At 38.2% G+C, this 27470-nt stretch overlaps 1 protein-coding gene across 1 annotated transcript; it reads left to right on the forward strand.

The window, feature by feature from the left end:
• The first annotated feature begins 1447 nt into the window (after positions 1–1447).
• LOC100369641 (endoribonuclease Dicer-like) lies at positions 1448–27470 on the forward strand. Its single transcript, XM_085492645.1, is given in 13 exon segments — positions 1448–1512; positions 1981–3605; positions 4224–4375; positions 5385–5526; positions 11095–11170; positions 11586–11722; positions 12573–12752; positions 13004–13244; positions 13435–15514; positions 16635–16890; positions 18645–18828; positions 20045–20120; positions 21963–27470. Coding segments are annotated over 13 exon segments (5448 nt in total). The 5' UTR covers positions 1448–1487; the 3' UTR covers positions 22237–27470.

Below are 27470 nucleotides of genomic sequence, written 5' to 3' on the forward strand. Positions count from 1 at the left end.
ATACTTCAAGAGTTACAACATTTACACTTGGGATTTGTGATAATACATGCATAAAATGACAGAATAAGACATGTCAGCGTCACTTCCCGTCTGACACGGCACAGCACGTCTGTTTGGTTTGCGAAAGGTTTCGTTTACTTAACACAAGTCAATGGTGTTATTGTCAAACTGAATTGGTATATCTAAGAAACGAATGATTACCAAATTTGTACAAAAATCGAAGTACAATTTGTACGACTTTCAGTATTTTACCGAATCCCGTGTGAACTAAATGTACACATTTTTGTGTCAACGTGTTAGGTAAGCAATAGACTGGCGCAGTCGGGCGATAAATTGTTTTTGTAGTTTAAATAAGATAAAAAAAAACTTATCAATTTTTTTCCATTGCCGGTGCATTTTACGAAGACAAATTGTCTTGAGGTTGCCAAGATTCACGCCAGGAAAATTCCCCAGATTGGATCTAAAGGCATCTAAATTTCAAAACATTTTCCCGGGGGAGGCCCCTTGGACCCTCCCTCGTGGCTATGTGCCTTCAGCGCTCGCATTTGGCAGGCTTTGCTAAATTTTCAACCCGTGGAGAACGCTGTTTATGAAATGGATGCAATACTAATAATAGAATTTGTTTAAAAGTGACTGGCATAGTCAGTTGATTTTGAATGTGCAAACTCGTGTAAATGTTTCTAGTGAAAGCAAATACAGCTTGTGTCTAGTCATTGGGTGGAAGCAGCTGAACCTGCATCCTAGACCCTCAGAAACCTTAACCAGATTATACAAGTTTTATCATCAAATAAATGCAATTTTTTTGTATTCCTAGTGTTCATTTATTTCAGTTATTAATCTTTCTTCAACTTTAAGTAATGGAGATGTAAAATGCATGGCTACATCCTCATAAATTTTATGTGTTGAGTGGCTACTTTGTAAAATAATTAGTCAAGTTGTTGATTCAAGTACATCGACGAAGGCCAGACTGTTGTAATGTTTTGAAATTTCGTGAGAGACCAATTTGTGCAAGTCGGTGAAAATTGAAAATATTTGAAGCAGTGAATTCCTCAGTACCCGGTATTCACTTGGATGTACCCTTCCTTGTATATAGTGATACAGGGATTCATTTATCTGCAATGTTTTCACACTCGTGTCAGTTGGCTTACAATTTTTTCTTTGTAGAATAAACTTGAATCTGATTGCTTTACAGCTTGAAGTTGAGAAATATGGAAGAGTATGACAACATGATGGAGACTGAAGCTGAAAGGCCCCAAGACATGGACATCCAGATTGAAACCAGCGAGGATCTGCAGTTATTCCACCAGAAGACAATTCACAACTTCACACCTCGGGCATATCAGGTGGAGCTATTGGAACGAGCTCTGGACAAGAATACTGTTGTGTGTCTGCAAACTGGTTCTGGCAAGACATTTATTGCTGTGATGTTAATAAAAGAACTTGCTCACCAGATAAGAACTAGTTACGATAATGGCGATGGTGGCAAAATGACCTTCTTCCTTGTCAATTCCGGTAAGTTTTCATTCAACTCACTACAAGAATAATTACATGACATTGTATCATTTAAAGGTACTAACTTTACATAATGATATACATCTGTGTGTTCACTCTTATGGAATCAATTTTATAACTGGGTACAAAATACTTGAGTGTACACTGTACATACTGTTCATGTTGTTTTTCAGCCTGAAACCTTGTATACACACTGAATGTTGAAAATTTGACAATTTTAAACAATATAATTGCTAAAATATGAATGGATTTCATGGTCAAAAAATACCAAAATATTTGGTAAAACCCCTTACAAAGAATCATACGGTCCGAGGAAAAGATCAATGATACTGCTTGATGTTTTAACACATTACATAAAGTTTATTAACAATGCTAGTACATGTAGTTGGTGCAGGTAAAAGCAACCTGCTTCACAGTAGCAATTACCTCGTAAGCTTTTTACTAAATTCTTCCTCTTTGTACTAACAGTGCCGTTGGTGTCACAGCAAGCCAATGTAATTCGTACACACACTGATTTGACTGTCGGTGAGTATGTTGATGCCATGGATGTAGATCTATGGAAGAAAGACAAATGGAATCAAGAGTTCAGCAAACACCAAGTGCTTGTGATGACGTGTCAGATTTTCCTAGACTTGCTACTTCATGGAATGATTAGTCTGTCAAGCGTAAATCTGATGATATTTGACGAATGCCATCATGCTATAGGAAATCATCCATATCGAGAGATTATGAAGATCTACGATGTTTGCCCCAAAACATCTTACCCAAGAATATTAGGTTTGACATCTTCCATTCTGAATGGAAAGTGTGATCCAACAAGGTTGGAAAAGAAGTTGGGCGAACTTGAAATGACAATGAGGGGGACTGCCGAGACAGCTACAGACAGTACACTTGTTGGTCAATACGGCGCTCGACCCAAAGAAGTTGTGATTCTTTGCCAGGCATTCCAGGATGAAAATAAATTGGCAGAAGAAATTAACACTATTCTTCAAAATGCTAGAATGTTCTTAGAAGATTGCAGTTTCACTTTGGAAGATAACGAGAGAGATCCAAGGGTAATTCCTAAGAGTGTTCTTTTGGAGTGCCAAAGTACGTTGTCTGTTTTAGGCCCATGGTGCACAAACCTGGCATGCCAGGTGATGATAAGAGAATTAGAAAAGGTGGAGTTCCATTCAACCTTGGGGTTAAGCAAACTCTTCATACGTTTTGCAATGACCACTCTGCGGTTCATTTACATGCGGTGTACTGAAGTTTTCGGTAGTACACAAAGAGTTAATCTTAAATACGTCACCCCTAAAGTGCTGAAACTGTTGGAGATTTTAAAGCAATTCAAACCACAACCAGAAGAAAATCCACCTGTGGAGAAACAAGATTGCGTAGAAAAGAATGGCATTTTGGGCAATGATTCAACAGCTGATACTCCATCTGATACAAACATGGAATTGCCTCCAAACAATGTTCTAGTGGATAACAAGCTGGCGTCCTGTAATGCAGTCTCTAATACTGAAGTCAGTGCAGTGGAAGACAACTCATCGGTTTCTGCACCAGCTGTTAATAATTCCCGTATCACCACTCAGGAAAACAATACTCCATCAGGGAGAAAACAACAACATAAACATAAACACTTAAATCACTATGGTGATCAGCATATAGGAACTGGACTCTCCTCCCTCTGTGGTATTGTGTTTGTGCAACAACGTTACACCGCAGTAGTGCTGAACCAACTTCTCAAAGACCTCAGCAAACAGGACCCAGATCTGGCCTACCTCTCCACCAGTTACATCACCGGACGCAGCATAAAGTCAACCCTATCTGTCAATCCTGACATGGAGTACAAAAAACAGGAGGAGGTCCTACGCAGATTTCGCCGTCATGAGACAAACCTGCTAGTTGCCACAAGTGTTGTTGAAGAAGGCGTGGATGTGCCAAAGTGTAATTTAGTGATTCGTTTTGACAGCATGCGAGAGTACAGGTCATATGTGCAATCCAAAGGTAGAGCGAGGGCGCCCGAGTCTTTCTTCATAATGATGGTGTACGATGAAGAGAAAGAGGCATTTATCAAGGATCTAAAACAGTACAAATTTATTGACAGGGTGAGTACACACATGTAGGAGTTGTTGCTCATTCAGTAGGTATTTTTTACCTGTTACTCGTATCATCCCTGTGCTGTGTAAATACACAACTATTGATAACACGATACACATATATTCAAACAGTGTGGTTGGCTATAATTCCTTACTCCTGATGATGTGATGTATAAACATGTATTCATTCATTGTTTATGTTGTAGCGTTAAGACTCAACCTGTTAAAAATCCATAAAGCCTGACATGTTTATTTTCTAGAACTCAGAAATGAACTACTATTATTACCAGTAGTACACAAATATCAATACTTACATGTCAGCAAGGGTCTTAGTGCAGCTGCCATAGTGTATCTTAATGTGTCTTTCCATGTATGACAAAATATAATCCTTATTTTTGTTGCACGACTACCTCGTATTGACAGCCTAATTGTAGGTAATTTGGACAGGCTCATTGAGGGTGCAATTTTGCACTGTGGACATGTTTACTGGACTTCATTGATAGATAGTTTATGAATACTATACAATGTAATTGTACTAATAAGCATATATATATATATATCTAAATAAAGCTCATATGAGCCATTCATGTAGACAGATATATTACATGATTCTGCTTTTCTTATCAGATTTTAGAAAGGATCTGCCATGGGAAAGAATCACCAGCGGAGGAAGACATTGATGCTCACATGGTGGACAGTTTGCTTCCTCAATACACGCCAAATAAACAAGAAGGTGGAGCTAGAGTCACCATGAGTTCTAGTATACCTTTAATTAATAGGTGAGACCACACTGTTTCTCTTCATTTTCTGTTTCCCAGCAACATTGAATGTTTTGCACACTCTTTAGCTTGATGCTAAATGCTGTGATGCTAGTTATATAACTAATTGTCCATCCAAATCAACTTTTTACACTCTTTGGTCAAAAGTGATATTTTCAACTTTTATTATAAACAGCTAGCCTGATTGCCTTTAAAATATATTACATGTAGATGCCTTGGGTGGATATGTGGATTTTCATATTGATAACTATATAGTTAGTAAAGAAAAAATATATTTCTGAAGTGTATTTGAAAATCACCAGCCTGATTTTGATATTGTATATGCAGGGACTTTAATTGGACCATTGTCAGATTGATTTGATTTCTTCTTCTATCAGATTACTGTGAAATACTTTATTTTAATAGCTGGAATTAATTTTCGCTGAAAAGACTTTTTGGAAGTTTTGTATGGAATTTATTTTCACTGATTTTTAATGAGTTGAAATATTGGAAAAAAAGTATATTCGCTGGATTTTATTTTCACGGAATCATCCCTTCAGCGAAAATAGCGAAAATAAATTCCAAGCAAAAATAAAGTATTCTACAATACTTCATGAAGTCAATAATTTAAATTTTCTCACCGGCATTTTAGTGAAAATTCTTGTTATCTTGACTGAATTATTTTATATTTATTTCTCATGCATCTGAAACAGTTAAGCTATATCAGCTGACAGGCTGCTTTTTTTTCTTTTAAAAAGTTGATTTTGAAACAAATAATTTCCCACTACAGGTGCCTGGTCAAAATTTTGTTGGGTTTATCTTTTGAAAAATTACAAAAGGCGATATTCAAACAGTTGATACTGTCTTAGTACCTCAAATAATTACCGGTACATACAAATAATTATATTTCTCACTGTGTAATTAGGTCAAGTTTTGATGCCAATTTAGTGTATGAATTTACAGTACCTTATTTTTGTCATGGCTAGTCAATCTTTGCCATTAATGTCACACACTCTCTTGGATATTACAGATATTGTGCCAAATTGCCAAGCGATGCATTTACTCATCTGACGCCAAAGTGCAAGACTGTACAACTGCCAAATACAGACCCACACATGTATCAATCCATATTGTATTTGCCAATCAACTCGCCTCTCAGGCAACCCGTCCAGGTGAGTTAGAATAGAGTAAATTTCACAAACATGAATGATGTGCACCAACGTCTTGTTACAATCCATACCGCGTGTTTGTAAGTTGTATTTTGTAGGTAGTTCAAAATTGTTAATTATTCATTTGCATACTTTTCATTTGCATAGCTTCGTTTGTTTGTTTAGTTCCTCTACTGCGCATGATTCTTGTAGCCAGTTCGCTTCGTTCTGTTTACTTGCACTGTTTATATCGCACGCTGTTCGTGCCCAGTCATTTCTGTTCGGGTTATTTTCAATTTACTTTCTCGCTATGCCAAGAAGTAAGCGGCGCTCAACATGCTCTGGCTGCAAGCTCGATGTGGAAGCTCACACCTGGGGCAAGCACGGAAAATTCTGCACCGGTCCACCGCCGGAGGAAGAGAACTGCCGTTCACCGAACAGCTCAACTGCCGTCCCTAAGTCGTCCCCTTCCACCTCGAAGCACCGACGTCACTCGCCCACAGTCTCACACGCGGAACCACATAGATATTTTGACGAGTTTTCAGACGGGGATGAAGACGACCATGCCGAGTTAGCTATTTTGCAACGCCGGAAACAATCCTTGTTGGCGAGAATCGCAAAGCAAAAATTACTGGCGGAAATCTCCCAGCTAGAAACGGAATTCAAAAGTTGTTCCTTGAACGCACATCCACCAACCACAGGCCTATCATCCACGCGCCAACAGGGCACATCGCCTTCTGATCACCAAATCTCTGACATTTCACTAGCGGAACTTCGCAAAATGACGAATCTCCGATCGCAGGTTGACCACGATTTGTCACCATACTTCGACGCCATTGGAGCGAACAAAGGACACGAGGCTGAGAACAAAGAACCAGCGGGTGAGTACATTATTCGCGACAGTCTCATTAATTCCCCCGGGCGTCACGCCGGGAAAAAGTTGCCCGGTTTGAAATCTCCAGAACAGTTTGTTCCATCATTCTTTTCTTCACATGAACTGAAATACGACGACTTATCACTTGAACAATTTCTACAGGGCTACACGCTCTTACTGCAGGATCCATCCATGCCCAAAGCAGAACAAAAGGGCCGGTTACGTCTCCTGCACGATTTGTTTGTTAAACTACCATTGTACAAATGGCCCATTGTCCGGAGCTATCACGCGGCAGTGGCTCGTTTAATCGATGATAACAGACGTACATGGGACAGCGATTACTCAGACGTGAAAGAACTGTTTTTCGATTTCTCAGCCGACAAGTTGAAATCAGTCACCCAGAAATGGACAACAAACAGCGGCAACAGAAATACCTCCAACCCGGACGGTTCGCCCGTATTAGTGTGCACAGCTTTCAACGAGAAAGGTTCTTGCTCATTTGATCCATGCAAATTTAAACACATTTGCAATCATTGCTATGTCACTCGCAATCGCTTTAATAATCACAGCGAAAAGGACTGCAAACAGAAGTCAGGCACGTCCATGTCATCTCTGCACCGCGACAAACCAATCTCCTCGTGACTCCATGCACAGCCCTCAGACATCACGTCAACGACCTGTAACCTCCCCGTTAGATCAACGCCTATACAGATAGTGTTATCTCGCTCGATTCGGTTAGCAACAACATCACCGGGTCTGACCCAACACTTTCAGTCATCACAAGCATCTCAGGGGGCTCCACACCTACGCCACCAGCAGCCACATCACCGTTGTCACTTACGCACACAGCATTACGCAAGCTCAGCACCACAGTCTTCATCGATAATAACAAGTTCGAATCCCTCGCTCTCGCCGGTCAGTCAACAACCACACTGACATCAAGCATGATCAAAGCGCCAACATCGCAGGCGGTCCTCAGCGACACGAACTTCGTCCCCGCACTTCATCACAACACAAGCAGGTCGAGGGCTACACACTCGTCATTGACATCATCAACTACAACAACAACAACTTCTCCATCATCAGCTGATCATTTGTCACTGTCGCCCAGAAACTCTGTGCCGCCAGATCATATTATTTCTAACATGGATGGCAGTATTGCACAGCATTACATTGATTTACATCGCAGAATCTCCACTTCAGGCCTTTATAACTTTCAAGGTTGTCGCATCCCGGTCTCTTCCGGTCTGAACATTCAGTCTTGGCGCCATCTACTATGCAATTACGACGATGACATCTGCGACTTCTTAGAATTTGGTTGGCCCATCAACTACTCGCGCGACTTTCTTCCTACTTCGCACACAACGAATCACACCTCGGCTTTACATTTCGCTGAGCACGTGGACAGTTTTCTGGAATCAGAGCTATCTCTCGGCGCATCTGTTGGACTGTTCGACACTCCGCCATTGTCACACCCGCTCATTACCTCACCATTAATGACCGTGGCTAAGAAGGGCTCATCTTCCCGTCGCGTGGTCGTGGACTTAAGTTTTCCAGAAGGCTACTCGGTCAACGACGGCATCCCAGGGGATAGTTACATCGGGGATGATTATAAGCTCAGATATCCTACAGTTGATTCCATGTTAGATCGCATCCGTACACTTGGTTCCGGTTGCCTCCTTTACAAACGCGACCTCAGCAGGGCATACCGTCAACTTCGCGTGGATCCGAGAGACTACCACCTTCTCGGCTATTCTTGGAAAGGGAAATACTACTTTGACGTTTCACCACCTTTCGGGTTACGCACAGCGGCCTTAATGTGTCAACGGTCAACCAACGCAGTGCGTCACATCCTACGCAACCAAGGGCACGAGGTGATCAATTATATCGACGATTTCGGCAGAGCAGAGTTACCAATCAACGCTACTGCGGCTTTTGAGAGTCTAGGGAATCTGCTAAACGAGCTCGGCCTTCAAGAATCCGTGGCTAAAGCATGTGCTCCTGCTACTAGTATGACTTTTCTCGGTTCTGAATTTGACACAGTCAACATGACCATTGCCGTACCCGCCGCGAAACTCACTCAAATTCATGAAGAACTATCCAACTGGGACAATCGCTCCTCTTGTTCCCGCACAGAATTACAAAGTCTCATCGGTCTCTTGTCCTATGTCTCAAATTGCGTTCGCCCGGGTGGCTTGTTTATTTCCCGCATGCTGTCCACGCTTCGCACATTCTCTGCTAAACATCCCCGCACCCGTATCGATGCAGAGTTTCGCAAAGACCTCTTATGGTGGAAGACGTTTTTACAGGACTATAATGGCGTTTCTATCATACACACCCAACCTTGGTCCCCGCCAGATACTGTCGTGTGTACAGACGCATGCCTTTCAGGCTGCGGCGGAGTCTCAGTTACCCAGTTCTTTCGCTCTCCTTTCCCACAACACATCATCAACATGGGTTTGTCTATCAATGCATTGGAATTGCTTGCAGTCGTGGTCGCACTCAAGCTCTGGTCCCATACTTGGCGCGGGCTTCGCTTGCAAATAACCTCTGACAACACTACAACGGTTGCATTGATCAACTCTCATCGTACCCATTCAGACTTCGAACTCAGCTGTTTGCGGGAGATTGCATACTTCCAAGCACGTTTCGAATTCAATCTCTGGGCTGTACACATCCCCGGTCGGAGCAACGTTGCCGACGCTCCAAGCCGTTCACATTTATCTGGCATTTACAAGTCTCGTGTGGAAGAGCTACAGTCAAACTTTGGCATCTCAGAAGTCGTTGTACCTCAGGAAACGTTCCAGTTTATTCATCCTTGGTAACTTGTAGCATTTTCTTTTTCGCTCCTGCAGATTGTCAAGCTCCGCTCGCCGATCTGGACCGCCAGGCGTCCCGCTCACTCCACTCAGCTTTTGCTTCTGGTTCATTGCGCAACATTACAACTCAATGGCGTGCATTCTTCCTCTTCTGCCGTTTCTTTTGCATCCAGCCAGTTCCAGCCACAACACGAACGATTATTCGCTACACACAGTTCCTCGCCCGCTCGTTTTCATGCACGGCATCAATCCGCAACTACCTCAACGGCGTTCGGCTGCTGCATTTATTCGTCTCCGAGACCCCACCTTCACTCGACTCATTCGAACTGCGCCTTGTCCTCCGGGGAATACAGCGTATATCAGCGCACCAGCCTCGCCGCAAGTTGCCTATCACACCGGATATCCTTCTTCGAATTCATCGTCTCTTGGACTTTACACGCCCGCTTCACGTTACGCTGTGGTCCGCTTTCCTCATCGCATTTTTTTCGTTCCTGCGTAAGTCCAACCTGGTGCCCCCTTCAGATCCAGCTTATGACGCCCGCATTCATCTCTCGCGGGGCAGCGTCGGATACAACACCACAGGTTTGATCATCCGTATCACATGGTCCAAAACCATACAGTTCGGCGAACGGGTTCTGCACATTCCCATCCTGGCTATCCCTGGCTCCGCCCTCTGCCCAGTATCAGCCTACAAGCAGATGGTGGACATGTTGCCAGCACCTTCAGAAGCTCCCCTGTTCCTTGCGCCGTCATCTACCGGCAGACTGCATCCTTTGACCTACCAGTCTTTTGTTCGACATCTGCGATCATTGCTCAGCTCCACAGGGCTGGACCCAAACAGTTACTCCGGTCACAGCTTTCGTCGCGGAGGTGCCTCCTTCGCATTTCAGTCGGGCGCAGACCCTGAAGCAATTAAAGCGCAAGGTGACTGGCGCTCACAAGCTTACCTGCTCTACATGGAATCTTCATTCGGTCGTCGCCTCAGGACGGCATCATGCATTCGCGCTGCTATCAAGTCTGGCCAAGTCGATCTGACACTTTGAACATTTGCTTTTGACGGCTTTCGTTTTTTTGGCCTTTTAATGCTGTATTTCACTGTATGCCAGAAATGTAATTTTAGATTCAGCAGAATTAAACTAACTTTTTATTTCCTTTTGCCGCCAATTCGCTTGAGTCGGGTTCGTTCTTTGCCAGTGAATAATTGTTGTATTTTGTAGGTAGTTCAAAATTGTTAATTATTCATTTGCATACTTTTCATTTGCATAGCTTTGTTTGTTTGTTTAGTTCCTCTACTGCGCATGATTCTTGTAGCCAGTTCGCTTCGTTCTGTTTACTTGCACTGTTTATATCGCACGCTGTTCGTGCCCAGTCATTTCTGTTCGGGTTATTTTCATAATTTAAATAATTCCAAAATATCCCATGTGATCTTTTCACCACCAGACTTACTTGCCCAAATTTGTCTGCATATTTTTCTTATATTCTTCAATATTTCTAGAAATGAATCCTAATTTTGGAGTCAACAGACAAAATTCGAGTCCATTTTCAGTTTTACTCAAAAAATTTGGCTATCTTGGTTCCAATTTTCGGAAGGAAAATGAAGACACTGAACAGGACTATTTTGTGACTTTGTGATGAAAACAGGGAACTGGTGGTGAAAAGGTTAATTATCAGTCTTTTTGGCAGATTTTGATTTAAATGCAACATCAAGAATGCCATTACACTAAAATGTTATCAGGTTCAGCACTTATTATGGCATGAACACCTGACCATGGAACCTTAGTTGTTATCATTCATGGTGAACATTGTGTCCATCGTCGGGACAAATTTGAATGTTGTCAAATTCAACGATTCAAGGCTGTAGCTAAAATACCTGTCATAATTTACTTGTGTTGTAATTAGGGTCCACCAATGAAAGGGAAGAAATTTGCCGAAATGGCTGTAGCTTTGAAAACATGTGAACTTTTACATAAAGCAGGTAAGTCTATGTAACGTAGTGGAATAATTATAGCAGAATATCTGATTCATTATTTGCTGGTCATCACATAGCTTCCTTAAAAAGCATTTCTAAATGAACACTGTCACTGTTGTATGTCTAGTTTGTGTCATAACACTAAGAAATATTTTGTGTTACTGGCATACTGCGCGTATTTAGCTGAACAGCGTATTCTTGTAAAAATGGGTAGATATAATCATTTGAAATCATGTCATAGTCTTGAGATGCACATAGGAAACAGTCAGAAACTTGGGTGGCGGTGCTGCTTTTTCAGTGTCCAAAACAATATGGCGATGACAGTAAATGTAAAAAATCCTCGCTTTTCAAGTTTACATTGTCTATGAGGAATCAGATTGTAATGCAAGACCATTAATTCTCAATGTCATGTGACTCTAAGGTGAACTTGATGAAAATTTACTGCCGGTCGGTAAAGAAGTAGTTCCTTATGAAGATAGAGACATGTTTGAGGAAGAAATGGATGCAGATGGTCCACGTCCTGGTACTACAAAGAGAAGACAGTATTATTGTAAGCAGGTGAGAAAACATCAACAAAATGTTATAGTGCATGCTACAGAGTATACCCTGTCACCAGGCTAAGAGTGAAAAAGGGTTTCCCGTGTATGTAAATTAATACACCATTTCAGATTCAACAATGGAGATAAAAGGAATGTCTTTAATGTACATGCGCTTATAAGCTCCCTGAGTTTTCCTGTTTTATAGAGATGAATGTGGGGAAACCCTAGATGTTTTTATCCAAGCAAATTAAATTTGCTCCTGAAATGTACAAACGAACTGTGTAAAACTCCTGACTAAAACATACGCCCTGATTACATGTCCAGTATTTAGCACCTTCGGAACCGTTTCCCATATTCTTGTTTTCCCACTATGTAAAATAAATTTTATATAGTAGATAATATTTGGTAATCATTGTCCTAAGTAACTATTTAAAATAACAAGACATTTTGAGCAATGGCTCTTCATCGATAGAATTTTCAGAATTTGCTACAACAAATTATGTTCCTTCACCACCAATCTCTAAGGCGAATAATAAAAGCCATAAATTAATTTTTAGAAAATGAACATAATATAAAGGTAAATTAAACATCAGGAAAACGAGCAAAACAGTAGTTTGTCTCAAATTACTGCAATGATCTTTCATAATATCACTGTTGGTCGTTGGCTATTTCCTGTTAGAATATTCTTTTGTTAGTTTTATAACAAATGGACATGATATTTGATATTTCCTACAGCTCTTGATCAAAATTTTTGAAAAATTATGCGTGTTACTTTGGTGCTCAATGGGTTAATAATTTCTCTGTCAATGCCATACTGGTGACCTCAGATTACAAACCTAGGCAATGCTTTCATTGCTTGATTCCTTCAGGTGGCAGATTCTTTGCAGAATGGCTTGCCAGGCATTAATAAGCCATGTTATCTGTATGTTATCAAGATGAAACTAGCACTGCCATTACCGGATATTCTCAACACACGTGGCCGCAAGCTGTATTGTCCCGAAGACAGTGAACAAGGATTTGGGATTCTTATTTCAAAAAAGATACCCGGGGTGAGTTTATTTCACAGTTGCAGAGTTTCTGGTTTATTCTTTGCTTAGTTACTGTATGTGAGAAAGGGAGGTGGGGCCAGATGAGAAAGTAAATAATTGAAAACATATTTTTCATTCATACAATTCATAATGTCCTTAAAAAAAATTAAAATTTCACGAGGGGTTTTAGAATATGTACTCAACAAAAAATTAGGCAAGTGTTCTCAGGAACCATCAGACAGATTTTGGACTGTTCCTGTCTCTTCATTCAGATTCCCAGCTTTCCAGTGTATACTCGTTCCGGGAAAGTAACTGTCTCCATGGAATTAGCATCATCGGGACTACGTATCCCGAAGGATAAGGTTATCCAGATCCGGAAATTCCACAAGTGCATCTTCTCTGAGGTACTGAGACTGGAGAAACCCTCCATGAAGTTTGATCCCGCCAAATCTCTTTCCAAATACTACATAGTGCCACTACTGTCAGGTGAGTAAATTGAATTACTGCAAATAAGTATGATGTGTTATTCGTGTTACTGCCCTCTAGTGCCAATATTGAGATATACATGTAATGCTTTTTTAGTTGTGGAAATCAAAAATGTAGAAACTGGGTAACATTTATACCCATATATTGTAGCAATATGTTGTTTAATTAAAATTCAGTGTTATTTTGTTCTATTTTTCAGATATTGATTTATACGGAGCGGAAATCCAAGAAATTGATTGGTCTTTTCTCGAATTGATCAGTCAGTGCAGTGGTGACTTGGATAACCCCAAACCTGTCAAGTACACTAATAATGCGCCTTACACTTTTGATCCTGCTAAATATGAAGATGCTGTTGTGACACCAACCTATCGCAATTTTGATCAACCACAGAGATACTATGTTGCTGAGATATCTGAACTTTCGCCGATCAGTAAATTTCCATCCACGCTTTATCCAACCTTTGCCGAGTACTACTTTCAACGGTATGCTTTAGAAGTGACGACTGCCTCTCAACATCTCTTAGATGTAGATTACATGTCTTCCAGACTCAATCTGTTAACACCGCGCTACCTTAACCACAAAGGCAAAGCTCTACCTGTCACATCGGCGCAGACAAAGAAGGAAAAACAGGAAAATCTACAAAATAAGCAGTTCTTGGTACCAGAGCTGTGTTATATCTACCCTATTCCTGGCTCTTTATGGAGAAAAGCAGTTTGCCTTCCAAGTATGCTGTATCGATTAAATGGCCTGCTGATTGCTGTTGAGGTACGCGACCTCGTCGCACAGGAAGCCAAAGTCGGGATTGAGAAGCTCTCCGATGATTTCAAGTTTGATGACTTGAGTTTTGGTTGGGATGAGTTCGAGATAAATAAACAGGCAGTGGGAGACATCAGGGATGCAGCTGGTGACAGTGATGAAATAGAAAGTACCGGAACCAGTGACGATGATGATGAAGACTTCTACGATTTCAGTGATGCTATCGAATTCCAGGTTGGGGATGAAACATTGCAGGCATTGAACCAGCTTAAAATGTTGCCTGATGGTGAAGAACCAATCAAAACGTTTAACAATATTGATCATGATTCAATTGAAAATGATTCTGGTTGGGACGACTCTGTTGTTGATGTCCAGCATCTCATCTCTTTCAGTGGTACAAGCAGTCGTGTTGCACCTGTGACCATTCCGGCACCAGCTATTGATGCAAAGGACGATGAGCTAGATATTGATATATTTGCACAGATGGACACGTTTGATTTTAAAGCTGCCACTGGTGATTTCTCCAAAAGCTTGAAGCATAAGGCGGCTACTGAGAAAATCTCCTCGGAACGTTTGGGGACGATCTATGAGAATGACTACACCGAGCCGCTGATTCCTCCAGATAAGCTGGACGACTCCACGAATGACGACGAACTAACAACAATGCCGGGACCAAATCCTGCATTGATCTTGCAAGCCTTGACTATGTCTAATGCCAGTGATGGCTTCAACCTGGAAAGGCTGGAGATGTTGGGTGATTCTTTCCTCAAGCAGGCTGTCACCACGTACTTGTACTGTGCCTACCCTGGTATGCATGAGGGCAAACTGTCCTACATGAGAAGCAAACAGGTGAGCAATCTGAATCTCTATCGACTTGGAAAGAAGCATGGCTTACCAAGTCGCATGGTAGTGTCTCTGTTCGACCCACCAGTGAATTGGCTTCCACCAGGCTACGTAGTGCTGCCTCCTGAAAAAAGACAACCTGTGAGAGTTGAGAGTGGGTTTGAGATTGGGTATTGGGGAAATTGTGACACTGTGGAGAATTTCAAAGCTGAGCCGGACGTGCCCTATGACTTGCACAGTGAGCAGAGCTTATCTGATAAGAGCGTTGCCGATTGCGTTGAATCACTCATAGGATGTTACCTAGTGTCATGCGGTTTTCGTGGAACCTTACTCTTCATGTCCTGGCTTGGCATAAAAGTTCTACCTTCATTGAAAGATGAGAAAAATGCAACTTCAAATTCAGTAGGCATTGTTGAAAATGGAATACAGTCGACAGGCAATAATACAGAGGAAAAAATGAGCAGAGAGGTAACTGAAAATGATCAACCCAACAGCGTCGGATATGGTCACCTGAAACCACCAAACTCACCACTGTTTATAAACGTTGCCCATGCAGAGGAGAGATTGAAACATCTGTTGTCTGGATTTGAGAGCTTTGAAGAAAGGATTCATTATGCTTTCAATGATAAAGCATATCTGTTACAGGCATTCACGCATGCTTCCTACTATCACAATACCGTAACAGATTGTTATCAGAGGTAGGTTGCAATCAGGTACTCGACAATACTCCAGTCATTGCTGAAATTGACAGTTATTACCAATATTATACAAATAGTACCTCATTCTTAGTACGGAAGTAACTGCTTGACATGTGGCCTAGTATTTCTTTTATCACTTTATTTGACAAAACAAAAATATATAATCCAAATCTATAAGATGAGGTAGGTTTATTATTTGAACTTTTATAGTTATTTGTTAAGCACTGGCTCTAAATTTAAGAAAATCAGCTTAGGTTTCTTGCACATGCAACTTCAACGAGTGATGCAATTTTTTTTTGATACCTGTATATTTAAAATGTATTTATTTGAACAATAGTAATAATTATATGTGCACCAGACTCGATGTAGTGCAGCTATAGTTTTCCCACGAGGGATATTGATGAAACAGATAATGTGTTAACTCATGCACACTGTAAAAGGGGTTAATTATTCACTGAGTTTTAATTTTGCTTATTTCGCTGACTGGAAAATGCGCTAAATTAAAACCCAGTGAATATGTAAAATTTAGCATAGAACACATTATCTAAATGATAAAACCGTGAATTTAAAACCTGCTGAATATGCCTCAAATGGTAAATCAGCGAAATTTAAACCCATTGAAAACTAGGCATTTTACATTTGTGAAACATCAAAGTCACTGGAGAGTTTTCGCAACGGTTTATTTATTCATTTTTATCACCATAAACAGCACAACCAAATCAATACGCGATTATAAAAGTATGTATCCTGATAGATAATATAAATTATTCCCCGAAACTTTACACATAGATGCTAGTGTACTGTAAAATACTTTATTTTAGCTGGAATTAATTTTCGCTGAAAGGATTTTTCGTGTGTTTTGTATGGTGTTTATTTTCACCGAATTTCATGAGTTGAAATGTAAAATATAGAAAAAAAGGTATATTCACTAGATTTCATTTTCACTGTATTGTCCCTTCAACGAAAATAGTAAAAAATAAAATATTTTACAGTAATCGTAATACAAAAATCATTAATAATTTTGTTTGCAATGATTGACTTTTTACATTACATTCCATGAAGTATGGCTATTTGTTAGATTCAAAAACAAATTAACAATTTTCAAACCTTTTTTTTTCAGGCTTGAATTTCTTGGGGATGCTATTCTTGACTACCTCATAACAAAGCATCTATACGATCATCACCAGCATCATTCACCTGGCGCTTTGACAGATCTCAGGTCAGCTCTTGTCAACAACACAATCTTTGCTTCCTTGGCCGTCAAATACGACTATCACAAGTATTTTAAAGCAATAGCTCCGGAGCTCTTCCATGTTATCGACAACTTTGTGAAATTCCAACATGCGACAGAGGAAACTCAGGGTATAGATTCCCAGGTAAGGTTAAACATATAATGTTTTATCCCTGGAATTGAAGGCTATTTTTTTTTTTCAATGCAATTTAGCACAAATACATAATAATTTATTGACTATTTCTCCCATTTCACAACTGTATATTATATTAAACTGTGTACTCTGAATATTCAGTCAGTTTCATGCTCTCAGTTGTAGAAATGTGTAAAACCATTTGATTTCACTATTCTGATATTTTTAGCATATTCACTGTGTTTTTAGTTCGCAAGATTACCAGCATTCTATGTTATTTCACATGCATTTTACTCGTTAGCAAAATTAAAATGCTGCAAATAATTTATGCATTTTACAATATGATGAAAATAATCAAATGTTTTGTTTTAAAAAATGCAGCAGTAAGTTAGGAAATTTTTCTCCTGGTCAATTTAATGTATGTACCAATGAAAATTGAAATAGATAATACTGTACTCATTCGATTTAGTAACCAGGGTATTCCAGAGGTTAATGCTTAGCCAAGCACCTCCAGCAAAACGCAATGCGAAATTAACGATGTCAAAGTACAATCTTTTGGAATTGATTTTGACGAAAAATCTGGTAATTAGCAATTTTTTGAAAGGTACCATTACACTAAAGTATTTACCGCCTTTCACGGTTTTCAACAGATTGTATGCATTCACAACATATTCACTTTTGGTCTTTATCTATGCTGTATTATATAAATTCGATTTTCGGTATTCTGAGAGTCAAATAATGATTGAAGACCAGGTTGTTTGACTCATCAAATTTGGGATATTTTGGAGGGGATGGGCACTTTGCCGAACATGACCAGACCCTGAAAATAGAAATGCCCCATAAGTAGTGGGTTGAGCATGTGCACTACATCGTACGAGTATTGTATGCTTTGATCCTATAATATGCACTACATCGTACGAGTATTGTATGTGTTGATCCTTTAATGTGCACTACATCGTACGAGTATTGTATGTGTTGATCCTTTAATGTGCACTACATCGTACGAGTATTGTATGTGTTGATCCTTTAATGTGCACTACATCGTACGAGTATTGTATGTGTTGATCCTATAATGTGCACTACATCGTACGAGTATTGTATGTGTTGATCCTTTAATGTGCACTACATCGTACGAGTATTGTATGTGTTGATCCTTTAATGTGCACTACATCGTACGAGTATTGTATGTGTTGATCCTTTAATGTGCACTACATCGTACGAGTATTGTATGTGTTGATCCTTTAATGTGCACTACATCGTACGAGTATTGTATGTGTTGATCCTATAATGTGCACTACATCGTACGAGTATTGTATGTGTTGATCCTTTAATGTGCACTACATTGTACGAGTATTGTATGTGTTGATCCTATAATGTGCACTACATCGTACGAGTATTGTATGCGTTGATCCTATAATGTGCACTACATCGTACGAGTATTGTATGTGTTGATCCTTTAATGTGCACTACATCGTACGAGTATTGTATGTGTTGATCCTTTAATGTGCACTACATCGTACGAGTATTGTATGTGTTGATCCTTTAATGTGCACTACATCGTACGAGTATTGTATGTGTTGATCCTTTAATGTGCACTACATCGTACGAGTATTGTATGCGTTGATCCTATAATGTGCACTACATCGTACGAGTATTGTATGCGTTGATCCTATAATGTGCACTACGTTGTCCATAATGTTATCCACTGGTTTACACACACCTGCTGCTATGAGAATAAGTTATCTAGTTCCTTCTATATTTTTTAGCTGAACAGTAATTTCTCGGATGATGAAGACGAAGAGGAGGACGGGGAAGAGCGTGAAGATATCGAAGTGCCGAAAGCATTGGGTGATGTGTTTGAATCTGTGGCTGGTGCTATATACCTAGATAGTAATATGTCGTTAGATGCTGTCTGGAGAGTTTATTACACTATGATGAAACCACATATTGGTACGTATGATTTATTCAACCAAGTGACGTAATGGGATTTCAATGAATGTAGTGTCTCAGACTACAAAATAAAAAAAATTCCATATCCTTCCTTTTTTGGTGGGTTAACTTATTTATTGAACGTTTTTCATGTAGTTGACCTGGAATACAACACTAGCTTCTAAATGAACAGCGAAGAATGGTTGTTTACTGCAAATTAGTGGATGTGTATTATTGTGTATCTAATTGAAAATGACGTGAATCAGTGCTGTAACTGCTCAATAACCAGTCGTCTTCTGAGTACATCTCTTCCTTCAATACCCCTATGCATCAGCTGATTCCTCCTCTGCATCAGCTGATTCCTCCTCTGCATCAGCTGATTTCTCCTCTGCATCAGCTGATTTCTCCTCTGCATCAGCTCATTCCTCCTCTGCATCAGCTAATTCCCCCTTGGCATCAGCTGATTCCTCCTCTGCATCAGCTGATTCCTCCTCTGCATCAGCTGATTCCTCCTCTGCATCAGCTGATTCCTCCTCTGCATCAGCTGATTCCTCCTCTGCATCAGCTGATTTCTCTGCATCAGCTCATTCCTCCTCTGCATCAGCTAATTCCTCCTCTGCATCAGCTAATTCCCCCTTGGCATCAGCTGATTCCTCCTCTTCATCAGCTGATTCCTCCTCTGCATCAGCTGATTCCTCCTCTGTATCAGCTGATTCCTCCTCTGCATCAGCTCATTCCTCCACTGCATCAGCTGATTCCTCCTCTGTATCAGCTCATTCCTCCACTGCATCAGCTCATTCCTCCACTGCATCAGCTGATTCCTCCTCTGCATCTGCTCATTCCTCCTCTGCATCAGCTCATTCCTCCTCTGCATCAGCTCATTCCTCCTCTGCATCAGCTCATTCCTCCTCTGCATCAGCTCATTCCTCCTCTGCATCAGCTCATTCCTCCTCTGCATCAGCTCATTCCTCCACTGCATCAGCTCATTCCTCCACTGCATCAGCTCATTCCTTCTCTGCATCAGCTCATTCCTCCTCTGCATCAGCTCATTCCTCCACTGCATCAGCTCATTCCTCCTCTGCATCAGCTCATTCCTCCTCTGCATCAGCTCATTCCTCCTCTGCATCAGCATGTACTATTTCTATTTAATGAATGCTAATTGCATCAGTGTAATGTTTATATAACACTTCTTTGGTCACACACTGAAGAGTATTTTGTAAATATTTTCCCATCACAGATAAGTATTCTGCTAAAGTGCCGATTTCTCCTGTCAGAGAACTGTTAGAAATGGAACCAGAAACTGCTAGATTTGGGTGAGTTCTTTTTATACATAATGATGAGTAGTTTCGATTTTCAGCAAAAAAAAACTAGGTAACTGTTAGCCTTTAATTCCACTACTTCAATTTTGGAATGTCAGCCGTGGAGTGAGTTCAAAGGCCCTTCAAAACAAGAAAAAGAAAAACTAGATCTTATTTTTTTTAATATGGCTGGCGAGTGAAAAATTACACTCCTAAACGTACTGAGGTAAGTTATGGGAGGGAATTCAATGTGTCAAGAAATAATTTTGCATGTGTTGGATTGAAAAAAAAACATTTGAGGAGGGTTTTCTTAGCTCCTCTATTTTGTATAAATGCATTACCTGCGAGTGATCGCTCATCTTAAAAAGATAGGTCTGAAAACGTACAGCCGATGTATTGTGATGACATTAGGTTGTCTTCTGGCATTTAACCTCTGGCATTAAATAAGGAAGTAAATTATCAAAATATGGAAGAATTTTGCTGATATCCATGATGGTGTAGGGTTCAATAATGAATATATTATCAAAATTAAAGCCGCAAGCAACATCAGCGGAATTCAAACGAGTCAAGTGACAGGTTGTTTTCTGTTGTGCAGTGCCGTCTATAAGCAATCATTGCATGCAGTATTATGAATATATTACATTTAAGCAAATGGTAAAAAATTTCGGCACTGTTGCTGAAAATCCAAAATGGCAGCAAAACCATGTGACTGATTATTTTTTTTCCCCTATACATATTATATACAAAATATCAAATTTCTTGGTTAAAGTCTTCATGTGAAACAAATGCCCAAATTTGGGTCATTTTTACCAAAAATTCAACCAAACCATGTGACTGATCACAAGTATTTTATTTTCTTGTACAGATTTTGGGCCATACATGCTACATGCCAAATATCGAGTTGATCAGTTAAAGCACTCAAAAGAAACAAATGTCAAACATTTTAGCAGAAAATCCAAGATGTCAGCTACACACAATATACTAGTATCAAGTTGCTTAATTAAAGCACTCACAGGAGACAAATGTCCAAAATGAAGGACAGTTTTGCCAGAAATCGAAGATGGCAGCCAAACCATGTGACTTACCAAAATTATTCAATTTTTTTCATAAAAAGGTTTGGTCATACATGCTACATGCCAAATAATCAGTTGTTTGGTTAAATTCCTCATGAGAAACAAATGCACAAAATAGTGGCCAAACCAAGTGACTGATTTGAATTGTAATTTAGCAGTCTGAATGCATTCAATATATAATCATATAACTGTGGCATCAGTGAAAAAAGCTACCGGTACTCTGGAAATCCAAAATGGCGACCAAACCATGTGTTCTATTGTAAAAAAAATTGTCAAACTTTAATACACTTCACAAAGATGCTAAGAACAGAGTTTTCAAAAACAATGTGTTCAGTGGTTCTAGAGAAGATTTTCAAGCATTTTTTTTACTTTTCAGGAAAAAAAACATGGCAGAAAAAGTCACATGCCCACTAAGTTTTTATTGCTGATATCTATTGTACACGAGTTATAGTATATGTCATAAAAATTTAGATTGCCAAAACCCTTGGCCACTTCCAGTTTAATTTCAATCCGATATAACAGTCAAACCAAGGGATGAATCAAAATTCTGAAAGACAGGTGCACCAGTTCACATTAGGGTGTATCATAAAAGAAAATTTGAGACCATTCCGTTCAGTGTGGATTTAAATGATAATAATAGGGTTCCAAGCCTGGTAGGATTGGACTTCTAAAAACTAGCAAGTTATTAACCAATCTGAAATATAGGCACATGTTCATGTAAAAATAAGAATGAGGTTTCTGAATTATGGCCTAGTATCATGGTGTAATATTATTTGCTTTTCAGTTTACCAGAGAAAACAATGGATGGAAAAACACGTGTGACAGTAACAGTGGCAGGGAAAGGAACGTATCGCGGCATTGGAAGAAACTATCGTATTGCCAAATCAGCAGCCGCTCGACGTGCTCTCCGTGCCCTAAAAGCGCAACAAGAGAAGGCAGAGAAAGCTAGAGCAGAGGCAGAAGTTGAAGCTTTGAAGTCATTGAAAGATGAAGAAGCAAAAGATGAGGAGAGGGAGGAGGCGGAGGAAGATGAAGATGAAGAGAGTCCCCAGAAATAAAATTCTTCCATTAATTTGTGCTTAATTTATATCACCTTGAAGTTTTTGATACCACATTGCCAACATTCTGTGCAATTAAATATATTACATTACATTTTGTTTTTAATGTGTTGTACTTCTGTTGTGCAGAGCACAAAATTGGGGGCCTATGTCTTATCAATATTATCAATGTCTGTCTGTCTGTACACAACTTTTATTCACCAATATCTGAAGAACCAGTCATCTATTTGAAACCAGATTTAGTATTAGATACTTTGTCAAGAATTTGTGTACAAATCATTGCATATCAATTAAATTAATTACATATATTTCAGCATAATTATAGTTGTATTTCAGCAATGAATTCAAATGAATTATGAATTCTTAAGTACAGACATACAAACTCATTAATTGGTATATGTGCATAATCTCTAGTATATTGAGATCTCGTTGCCCAATTCAGAAGAAATGTTAGTGTTCTGATATAGAAGAATATGAGAAAAATAAAATTTGTGCATATCAATTGAACTAATTTGCATATGAATTCCCCATTCTATCATTCACTCATGCCATTGTCCTAAAAACAGAAGATTCTAGTTAGTTTACCTAAGATATTCACTAAAATAACTATTTTCAGTACCATATGAATGAGGACCTTCAGGTGCTACTCTTTTATTTTATTTTTTGGAAAAGCTGTCGTAAATATCAGTTTCGACCCGAAATGATCAAATATTGAAAAGGCGCAGTACCTGCATGTTCACTGTATAGGGAATCTTTCTTGCGATTTTAAAACAGTAAAAAAAAAAGAAATCATTTTTTTAACACAAATATTTATTGAAAACGTCATCAATTCAATAGCCGAGAATATATGTGGTGCCACTCTCTATACACTACTTCTCTTGTGCCTAGGTATATTGCTAGTGATATCTCAGTGTGGTCAGCTGTAGATTGGCTGAATTAATGATATCAGCGTAAGCATTGTTAATCATCTGGAGATCAAGTGACTTATAGCATCATACCTAGAAATGAGTGACATAGCGAGAGCAAATGCCCATAGATTGACGGCTGGTGTATTCATGAAATATGTGTGAATTGTACTAAGTGGTTAAAAAACTTACTTGATGCTAAACAAATTATCTTTTTGTAAAAATAAATATTTATCTTTGATTTTCAGTTGTTTGAAGCATTTTTAGGATTTACAAAAGTTTTCGAAATATATTAATACATATGCAATCGGTTTCTGCATTACCGACCTTAATGCCAAATGATACTCTATTTGCTCTGTTAGAAGCACATCTCTTACGTAAACCAACAGTTTAATTTATTGAATTATTAGTGGATTATTATTAATTATTGACCATTGTCATTTACGCAAGAGCATTCGCTACTAATAGAGCAAATATTGTATACAAGGACATTAGAAATATGGATATATTACTTGCTGACAGTCCTCTCAAAACAGTCTGGAAATGCTTATCATATCAAAAACATAAATTGAAATATGTCTGCCATGCCAAAGTTATTTATAATATCTTTGTATTGTGATACAGGACTTCATAAAGTCACTAATATTTTCAAAAAGCAATAGCATAGAATCCAAATTTATTTTCTATCACTTTCAATAAACTTGAATATTTGTATGTAGTGTCAATGTAAACTAAATAATTCTCTGAAATGAACGATTTTTCAATTCTAAATTTGTAGCTATTTGTATTACTGATTGTCGTGTGATGGCGTCAATTTTACATTTTTGGCATTTTCAAAACCATAGAGCTTAGATATTTGCTATAGGTACATCTGTTTGGTGGTACTCTCTCAAATTTTATCATTTTATGATGTTAGTTTTAATTCTCTAATTTCAGTGAATATATTTGTAAAAAAAACTTCTTCTTGAAAATGCTTTAATGTTTTTTATGTCTGTACCTTGTTTTTTGGCTCCTGTGTGCAAAGCACAATGGGTTGCTTAATGTCATACCACTGTTTGGATGGATCAAATCTTTTTCCACTAATATCTCAATTGGAATGAAATTTAGTACACATACACTACGGATCTGATCTGATGATAAAAAAAGTGCATATTAATTTTGTAATTTGCATAAAAATAATTACTTTTAGCATGTTATTTTGATATCCTAACAGTTTGCACAAATGGGTTAAAACTTGGTACATGGATATTGTTTGTTTTGAATGTCTGGTACTCCTTAGTTATTAATCATGTATAGTAATTAGGTAATTTGCATACTAATTAACTGCTCCTAGTTTGTTTTGTTGATATCGCAATAGTCGGCTCAAATTGGTTGAAACTTCAAGATCACTTTCAAGATCAACTGCAGTTGAATGTCTAATGCTTCGTGGTTATTAATCGCATGTGTTAATTAGCTAATTTGCATACTGATTACTAGTAATTACTTTAAATCATTGATGTCTAACATTTAGCTCAAATGAATTTAAAACTTGTACATGCATTGTGTAGTTGAATATGAATTGATTAATTTACATATTTATTAAATCTGTTCTGAATAAATCTTATTAAGTAGCATGAGCAATGTTGAGGTAGAAATAGCGGCATGTTGGTTGTTTAGTAAACTTGAAAGAATATTAAATTCATTTCACATGCGAACACTTTTTAGCATCTGCAGTTCAAGGATATTTTCAATTCAACTTTTGTATTCTAATCAGATTGCCTTCAGACTATGCATGACAAGCTGCTGAGCTATTTCAGCTGACAGGCTGCTTGTCTTTTATTTGGTATTTTAGCCTACATTTAGAGAATGCTACCTAAAAGTAATAAAAAGTTGCCTTTAGTGTTATTAAAAATTGGTGCTTGTTATTTTCGGGGATTGAATCCTGGAACCAAGGGATACATGTTTGTGTTTAGGTGTGAAACTTAGTTTTAGGTTGTGTTGAAATTAAAAGTGGAGGGATGACATATATCACCTGTTTGGTGTATGTGATGTCACAGGCTAGTACTATCCACAAATCATAGTCCATGACGTCGTCTGTATCAACAAGCTCTATGAATTAATGATATCAGGTGATAAAGATGACCTTTTATCACATGACCGACTGCAAATAAATAGATAAATCAAAATTGTATGCAACTATGCTTATAAACCATATGCTAATTTGGCATGACATTTCAAGTGTCATTTATTATTGCTGCCAATGGTTTTCTTTACCCTTTTCACCATCAGGCCTTCTCACCCAAATATTTCTATACTTTTATCTTATATTTTTCAATATTTTGGGGGAAAATTTGAGTCAATTTTCTGTTATTACTCAAAAAATATGTTGGTCATTTTTCCAAATCTTCTGAAAGAAAAGTGTGGTCTATAAACTGGATTAAATCTGTGGGAACTGATGGTGAAAAGGTTAACCTGAAGAAACATTTTGTAATTGTAAATGTCAAACCAAATTCTAATTTTCTTCACCCTTATTAGATTTAATCCAGTATTAAAGTAACCTTGCCATGAGATTTTACTAATTTGTTGAAACTCCATATTACACTGAATATAAATTCAGCAGGTGAATATTTTTTTTTTTTTAAATTTCATGTGCAAGAAACACAAATGTGGGATTGTATGCGCAAGTTCAGCTCATTGGGAAGGGTGACAAAAATTGATAGTGAATTTGATCACAGGTGTTTTTTAAATTTTGTTATATTTTTAAGATTTTCTGTCAGACTTTCAGAAAGTATATAGCATGTTGAGAAATGTATATGATAATTGGTAATTCCCTAAATTTCATTTCTTCCTTTATATATATTTTGAAGATATGTTTTTTATTTCAAATCTTGTGTGGAGAGTACCTAATCATGGCTAATATGTTTAAAGCACGTTTGTTGTCCTCCATCTTGTTTGTTTCAATGAGTGAGTGCTCCTGGATGGCTAATTGATTGATTTAGTAGAGCTTTGTGTAATGTAATAATCAGAGTATCAAATTCGATCTATTAGAAGTGTATGCGATTATGTAATGTCCTTTTCTGTCCTAGATTACTGCCAAAGTTGTGATACCGGTACTCTCAATATATCCAATACATATAGCATATCTGGGCATTTAACGTGTGGATTAGACAATCTAAATCAAAGAGTACAATGTTTCTTGTCTTGTATTGTTTTCTATTTTTCACAAACCCCCTGCACATGTAACATAGCATTTAGTGGTTAGGTATTTATTTACTCCAATGAACTGGCTATCCTCGTCATTTGTACATGGCAAAGTTCATGCTTTGCGATTACTGGAACAGTTGACTGTATAGAAAGTGTTAGACATCTGACATGTGAATATTGCATATACTCCTCTCACTATTTGTAAAATTCGCTCTGACTTCCAATTATTTTGACTGATTTGTGTAGTGCAGACATTTTATAAATTTAAATTTTGGTATTGTCTGGTAATGCGTATTGATAAATACATTGGACTGATTTCTTGTAGCTCACATTCAAGTACAGTTCAGCAATGGAATTCTCAAATGCACTGGTATGTACAAAAACAATCACTGCATATACGCAATTGTGGTTTTGATTTTTCATCTAATAAAGACTGTTAAGTTACAGTTTGATAAACCAGTTTGGTCTACATTATGCAGTATTGAACAAGAATATTGAAAAAAATAATGCATGTTTTCATCCATCCAAAATATTTCACAAAAACTGTCAGCACTTGCAATTTACACATGAAAATAACTGGAGCAACATTCAATGGTGGAAAAATATTTAAAGAAAAAAAATCAACTTTATGGTGGCGACAAATGTTGACAGTGGTGTTAGTAAAATGTTTGATAATTTCAACCAAACTGTTTTGTATTGCACTGCAAATATTAATTTACTAATTATCATAATTAACTGCTTACCTTGCCCATTAAATGAAGAGAAAGGTATAGAGCTAAATGTCTGGCATTGTTGTCTTCCTTCATAAACTCTATCAATTCGTGACCGCTCATCTTCAAACTCTGACATCTAATTGATATGAAGTCGTATGTTTTGCTCGTTTATTTTTTTAAGATATTTGTGAAAATGTACTTTGAAATTGTTTGTATCTTATAATCTTTAATCACTAAAACATGCAATTATCAACCAAGTTTTTGCGTGATTAGCGTGTATAATTTTCAAGTTGTACATGAAATATGGCTGACATAAAAGTGTTAAAATATGGAAGTATAGAAATGAAGACATCTGCACTGCCTTGTATGAACCACATGTCTTTATTGTAATGACTTGTTACTCGTAAGTCAAATAAATTGTGTTGTTCTGAAA

This window comes from Saccoglossus kowalevskii, chromosome 2, assembly GCF_978046115.1.
Source record: "Saccoglossus kowalevskii chromosome 2, keSacKowa6.1, whole genome shotgun sequence".
NCBI lineage: Eukaryota > Metazoa > Hemichordata > Enteropneusta > Harrimaniidae > Saccoglossus > Saccoglossus kowalevskii.